The 7,534-nt window shown below is 39.3% G+C and overlaps 1 protein-coding gene across 5 annotated transcripts in view; it reads right to left on the bottom strand.

Annotated features, from left to right (window-relative positions):
- Window positions 1-505: 505 nt before the first annotated feature.
- Window positions 506-7,534, bottom strand: part of LOC311296864 (E3 ubiquitin-protein ligase rnf213-alpha) — a 77,677-nt gene continuing 70,648 nt past the window's right edge. For all 5 annotated transcript variants that reach the window (XM_084418844.1, XM_084418846.1, XM_084418845.1 and 2 more), the window contains 5 exons: window positions 6,437-6,514; window positions 4,941-5,138; window positions 2,844-2,933; window positions 2,443-2,621; window positions 506-1,354 (listed from right to left, as the gene is read on the bottom strand). In XM_084418844.1, coding sequence (XP_084274970.1) covers window positions 1,201-1,354; window positions 2,443-2,621; window positions 2,844-2,933; window positions 4,941-5,138; window positions 6,437-6,514 — 699 coding nt within the window. In that variant the 3' untranslated portion in view covers window positions 506-1,200. The remainder of the gene's footprint in view (window positions 1,355-2,442; window positions 2,622-2,843; window positions 2,934-4,940; window positions 5,139-6,436; window positions 6,515-7,534) is intronic.

Below are 7,534 nucleotides of genomic sequence, written 5' to 3'. Positions count from 1 at the left end.
ATGAAACATCATATGACAGTACACAGAGCTGTATATGAAACATCATAAGAGCTGTTTATGAACCATCATATGACAGTACACAAAGCTGTATATGAACCAAAATAAGAGCTGTATATGAACTATCATATGACAGTACACAAAGCTGTTTATGAACCATCATATGACAGTACACAAAGCTGTATATGAACCAACATAAGAGCTGTATATGAACCATCATATGACAGTACACAGAGCTGTATATGAACCAAAAAAATGAATATATAGAAAGGCTCAAATGAACAGCCAACCATCCAAGGTGTTTCTACACTTATAAGGAGAGTTTCCAGAATCCCCACAACCCTACATATGACAAGTGAGGTTTGGAGAATAGATGGATGGAGATTATAATTCAACAATAAATGAGGAGAAGATGGTAAAAACAATGGTAGCAGGAGAAAGCAGAAATGGGTTTGAGGACATTACAAGAAAGGTGTTGTAACAGAACAGAAGAGAAGAAACCATCATCTTCAGACATGCAGCCTTTAATATTAAACTGTCAGGACGAGACAGCAGAACATGTGACGATGATCTGACCCAAATATTATTTGAACAACTTTATTCAAACCCATGTTTATCATAGAAAAAGACAAACAAACACACAGTTTTGCACACAGCATAGTTCCAGCATATGTGTTGGTACACTGAAACATTGCTTTTAGCAGAGAACGAGATAAAGTGCAAAAAAACATGAGGTTGGTAAGGACATAAGAGCGTCCGGTTCTGGGCTCATGGTGCGCAGTTTATATTTCAAACCAGTTTACATCTTTAAATCAGTCTATACGGATTCTCAAGTAAACAAATACAGAAGGAATGGTAATACAATTGTTAGCAACTTCCCAAAACTGGAAGGAAAAAAAGTTACAGCACAGGTTTAGCAATGGATTCATGATTGTTTTGAACTTTGAAAAGATTTTAAGCAAGTACATCACAACTTATTACAATCAAAATCAAAAGATTACTTTGACAGACCGGACCGTCATATGACAGTTTATGAACCATCATATGACAGAGCTGTTTATGAATGAGTAAATATACCGCAGAACACTGAACCTCAGGTGCATACAAGGCACAGTTTTCCAAAGTCTGTAATGAGAATGGCATTTGTAAATGAAAGCGAATCTTTCCCTGATACGAGTGATTGGGTAAGCCAACAGAAGCTCTTCATCTTTGGTTTCGTTCTTGTCTGACGTGGACCGAGAACTTCCACGTGTCGGTGTATTGCGCGAGCAGGATCTCTTCAGGGAAGAACTCTTCCACCTCGGGAGGAACGTCCAGATCTTTACGCTCCATGTAGGACACAACCGTGTCTTTCAGACTGCAGACACACACAGATCAGTGAGTTCAGCCAGAGCTTTAGAGACACATCAACACAGTCTTAACCAGGCTCACAGTTTATGTAGAATAGGAATATTTCCCCATATTCCCCACCAAATGTGTGTTAATTTACTAAATATTTTGCTTAAATTGATTATAGTAATTTAAGTAAGTATTTTCCACTTCATGATTACCACAGTTTTATGGAATGGTCCTTTTTTTGTCAAAATGGATCAACGAAAAAAGCTACATTTATACTCTGATATTCTTACAAACTGTAGTCGTTTTCGTGCTGCTAAGACGACCAACGTCCACGTATACACTGCATTTAAAAGTGTTTGTCTCTCCTGAAACTCTGCAGAGTGAATCCGCTAAAATATCCCCAATATTATAAACACAGTGAAGGCTCATATTTAGCTATATGTTCTTTTAATTTATGGAAACATCTAAGCATTTGTTATACACGCCTGTGGTGTGATTTATGCACATTTGTTTGAAATAGCCTACATCATGTGATCAATCTGCCCATACAGGCTCAGATTTTGTATTGTTTACACGACGGATACACACTCTCATTTTTGTTCTGTTAATTATTACCATGTTGGGGTGCGTGTCTATTTTTCATAAAATGCATCAACTCGGAATTCATAATGTTGGTTTGATTGCTTGTGTTACATGAGAAAATAAATCATTTGAGTCTCCCGGATGTATTAGATTCAATGGTCCGGGTCGCTGTATTTATGTCAAACGGGCCGGGAATTAAAAGAGTGGTGCTGTCGGATAACGGGTCGGTGTTCTGTTAGGTAGAACGTGTGCGGGTTCACCAAACGTGAAACAGCTTCATAAAGAAATAAAGACAAAAATACAGTTATCCTTAATGCACTTTTTCAGAACACTTGACAGATTCGCTCAGATCTCTCAAATAGGAATGAAAAGTTGACATATATATATGCATCTATACACCTGTAATTTAGGAATTATATGTAAATTTTGAACTGAGGCAAAACTGAACCCCCTGCAAAAGAAGAAAAGCGAAAATTGGTCTAAAAGTTGCAGCAGAGCTACTATCATCCCATCATGAGGGCTCACCCCCAGTCAGGCTTGAAGGTGTCCGTGGCTTTGGGGTCCTTCAGGACCAGGAGCAGGAACTCGTGCATCTCCAGCAGGAAGGCGTCAGCGCTGGACTTGGTGAAGAAACTCTTGAGCAGAGTCTTGTGTTCCTCCTGCAGAGGATGCTTGTACTCTTTGCTGATTCCCACAAACGGGTCCTGAAGTGCAGATGAACACAGTCATTTTCACACACACACACACACACACACACACACACACACACACACACACACACACACACACACACACACACACACACACACACACACACACACACACACACACACACACACACACACACACACACACACACACACACACACACACACACACACACACTGAATATGGCAGAACACGGTTTAGTGTGTTGAGTGTCTCACCCTCTTCAGACGAAGCATGGTCTCAGATTTCAGAGAGCTGAGCATCTGCCACAGCGCCACACAGTGTTTCAGACTGCACCTGCTCAATGCCTGCGCACACACACACACACACAGTCGTCAATTAGTTAAATTATGAATGAGTAAAACACTGCTGTGAGGATGTTTCGGTAACACTTTACAATAAGGTTCATTAGTTAGCATTAGTTAACTACATTAGTTAGCATGAACTAATAATGAACTGCACTTATACAGCATTTATTAATCTTTGTTCATGTTACTTTCAACATTTACTAATACTTCATTAAAATCTTGTTAGCATTAGTTAATGCACTGTGAACTAACATGAACTAACAATGAACAGCTGTATTTTTATTAACTAACGTTAACAAAGATGGAAAAAATACAGTAACCAATGTATTGCTCATAGTTAGTTCATGTTAGTTAATACATTAACTAATGCTAACTAATGAACCATATTGTAAAGTGTTACCGATGTTTCAATACGTTTTATTCAGTTCCATCACACTGTTTTATGAACCAATCTAACTATACACAGCTTCCTTGAGGCGAGTGCTCCTAGTCAGAGATGCACCGAAATGAAAAATCTGGGCCAAAAACCAAAACCGATAATTTAGGATACACTGAAACTGAGTTATACAAGCATTTAAATTACACATAAGGCAGTTTTTATCTCAACTGTTTCATAGCAGAACTATTTCTTGTTTTCATGACTGATTACATTAAATAATGAAGACAGGTTAAGTAAAAAAATATTGAAGACAGGTTAAGTAAAAAATATAATGAATATGTAATACAGTGCATATATTTATCAAAATGCTCGTCTCTAGAGTTGTTTTCTAGCTAACTAATGAGTTTATGGACACTGAATAGCTTTCTTGAGGTGAATGTAAGGTTAACTGTCTTACTGACGTCTTTCCCCGGTTGAAACACTGATAAACAGCGATTACATGAGACAGGATTCATTTTGGTAAGTTGTAATGTATCTTTGTTTCCTATGGAAGCTTGTTTCCGCCACAGAATAAAACATTTTAAAAGATAATTGCGACTTTTTATCTCACAATTGCGTGAAATAAAGTTGCAATTGCGTGTTATAAAGTCAGAATTGCGTGATATAAAGTCAGAATTGAGAGATATAAAGTCAGAATTGAGAGATATAAAGTCAGAATTGAGAGATAAAAAGTCAGAATTGAGAGATAAAAAGTCAGAATTGAGAGATATAAAGTCAGAATTGCGAGATATAAAGTCAGAATTGCGAGAAATAAAGTCAGAATTGCGAGAAATAAAGTCCAATTCCAAGGAATAAAAAAACAGACTTTTTTTTTTTTACCTCAGAATAGTTTATATCTCACAATTCTGACTTTATATCTCCCAATTGCGTATTATAAAGTCAGAATTGCGAGATATAAACATGCAATTCTGAGAAAAAAAGTCTGAATTTCAAGTATATTACTCGCAATTTTGACTTAATAACACACAATTGCGACTTTATATCACGTAATTCTGAGATAAAAAGTCAGAATTGTGAGATTAAAAAGTCGCAATTACCTCTGTTTACACACCCTCTGCTGTTCACCCATGTTTATTGCGTGCTGTAACTAGTAAAGAGGAGATGAGATGATCGGTTCTCATGCCGCTTGAACTGAGGTTACAGCGATCCGTCACGCCGTATTAAAGAGCGCCAAAACGACATTTACTGTTTGAATTTCATAATAAAATCGACAGAGCACAAAGCCTTTCGTGATTATTGGATGGCGCACTCCAAGTTCACTCCAAGTGTGATGAATCAGCAGAGACTAAAAGATTTTAGATTTAAGAAACCATATGGTTACCGATTAAAATCGAGATATTAAGATTGTCAATCAATTCAGAGCCAGTGTCCACACAGCTGACATGTTTAACTGTTGTAGCTTATTGACATTATCAGCACTTCTCTGATGACGTTCTGACTGTAGCCTTGTTTCCACCACAGGGTCTTTCCCCAGGAACTAGGGACTTTGGGCTGGTACTCGGTGTGTTTTGACCGAAGGAACCAGGGGCTAAATGAAGTTACGGGTAAATACTGTGCTCATGACCCACCTTGTAGATGTGCGAGCCCATGTGGTCCGTCATCTGCAGCACCTCTTTGAGATAGGAGCTCAGCTGCATGTGTGGGTCAGCGCCGGTCATGGCGAGGAAGCCCAGGGCCAGCTGGACGGTGGACAACGCCTCACACACGTCGCTGTAGGACTGCAGATCCTTTACCAGGTCGTGCTGCGTCAGCGGCTGCAATGGCTCCTGCCACACACAACACAACACAACTTGAGGAACGCTTTCAAATCTCACAAATATCATTGATTTCATTAAATATACAATTTAAAAGGTGCATTTAAACAACAGAAATGTTCATTAAGAGCATTACGCACTATACGCTTGCTAGGAACGGGTTTTCTTCGTGGAAGTTTTGCATTTGGTGAGCTGATAAAATATTAAAACTCAGTCAAATCAATATTTTGTGTACAGTTATTTAATTACGCCATCTCGCTCTCTCGTTTCATACAAACACAGTGACTTAAAAAAAGCGACATTTTGCGACTAGTGTTTTGTACACTGTTGGATTATAAAATACAAACAGGTATGATTTTAAACCAGTTCATTTTGAAATCAATATTTCTTATCTCCATAATTATTTATGTTGTGAAATGCTGTGTAATAAGTGTTATGATTGTACCATATCTCTTAAATGTCCGTCTAGTTTGAACTTGCCGCTGAAACTGCTCTCTCCGCGGAAGCTATGCATTTAAAGACCCAACTCAGATCAATACTTCTAATTATTTGTGTCTATGTGTTAAATGTGTCTAATTATTTACTTATGTGGCAAGTAGCTGTGTAATAAGCAGGATAATGTACATCCAGCTGGTTGTTATCTCAGAATAAACCCCCTTCAGGCTGATGAAGACCTGATCCTGATCACCCCGTCAGGGTTTTTTCTGAGATAACAACCGGCTGGATGTACATACATAACCAACACAAAATATAAGTATGGAATGATTGGAGTAAGGAATAAAAAGTAAATTATTCCAGTTGTACTACGGTTACGGTTTAAAGACAGCCCTACTGTGAGCTACGAAGTTGTTAATCGATAGTATTTGTTACTGTTAAAGCCGTTAGCCCGCATTATTTCAACTTCTTTAACTTCATTTAACAGCACAATTTTTGTTGAAAAACTACATTACCCATAATGCTGTACAGAAAATTCCACCAATCAGAGTCAAAACAAGCAAAAAGCACCAAAGGATCTCAATAGCCCCGCCCACTCCCATGAATCACTGCGAAAGACGTAATCGAAGCAACCTCTCTACGCTCTCAAATTAGGCTAGACTTGGTTCATGGCTGATAATGCTTCAATGAAGACTTCTTAAAAAATCCCTATGGGCGAAATGATTGGAAAAATACTTCTGGAACCAAACCAGCACTGCTTTGAAAACGTGGACGGGTGATATTGCTTTATGATACACTATCGCACACGTTAGAACATCCGTCAACCAATCAGAATCCAGCATTAAATAAGATACAGATTAAACAATGTGACTTACTTGTTGAACTTTGCCCTTCACATCTTTTAATATGATCTCATAATTTCTGTCCTGTCTGTTCACCAATGTCGGAATCCCCTGAAAAACAAAATGAGAATAAATAAATCAGTAAATACAACTTTTCTAATACATATACTCTGCAGAAGCCTGAAGAACTCCTATAAACCGCACTGAGCAGGCATTAGTCAGTGGTGCAGTGACGTACAGTAATGCTGATGTGAGTCAGTGGTGCAGTGACGTACAGTAATGCTGATGTGTGTCAGTGGTGCAGTGACGTACAGTAATGCTGATGTGTGTCAGTGGTGCAGTGACGTACAGTAATGCTGATGTGTGTCAGTGGTGCAGTGACGTACAGTAATGCTGATGTGTGTCAGTGGTGCAGTGACGTACATTAATGCTGATGTGAGTCAGTGGTGCAGTGACGTACAGTAATGGTGATGTGTGTCAGTGGTGCAGTGACGTACAGTAATGGTGATGTGTGTCAGTGGTGCAGTGACGTACAGTAATGGTGATGTGAGCCAGTGGTGCAGTGACGTACATTAATGGTGAAGTGAGTCAGTGGTGCAGTGACGTACAGTAATGCTGATGTGAGTCAGTGGTGCAGTGACGTACATTAATGGTGAAGTGAGTCAGTGGTGCAGTGACGTACAGTAATGCTGATGTGAGTCAGTGGTGCAGTGACGTACAGTAATGGTGATGTGTGTCAGTGGTGCAGTGACGTACATTAATGGTGAAGTGAGTCAGTGGTGCAGTGACGTACATTAATGGTGAAGTGAGTCAGTGGTGCAGTGACGTACAGTAATGGTGATGTGTGTCAGTGGTGCAGTGACGTACAGTAATGGTGATGTGTGTCAGTGGTGCAGTGACGTACAGTAATGGTGATGTGTGTCAGTGGTGCAGTGACGTACAGTAATGGTGATGTGAGCCAGTGGTGCAGTGACGTACATTAATGCTGATGTGAGTCAGTGGTGCAGTGACGTACATTAATGGTGAAGTGAGTCAGTGGTGCAGTGACGTACAGTAATGCTGATGTGAGTCAGTGGTGCAGTGACGTACAGTAATGGTGATGTGTGTCAGTGGTGCAGTGACGTACATTAA

Source organism: Rutilus rutilus, assembly GCF_951802725.1.
Source record: "Rutilus rutilus genome assembly, chromosome: 1".
NCBI classification, from domain to species: Eukaryota; Metazoa; Chordata; class Actinopteri; order Cypriniformes; family Leuciscidae; genus Rutilus; species Rutilus rutilus.
The sequence above is the reverse complement of the archived record's forward strand: the minus strand, read 5'-3'. Positions and strand labels throughout refer to the sequence as shown.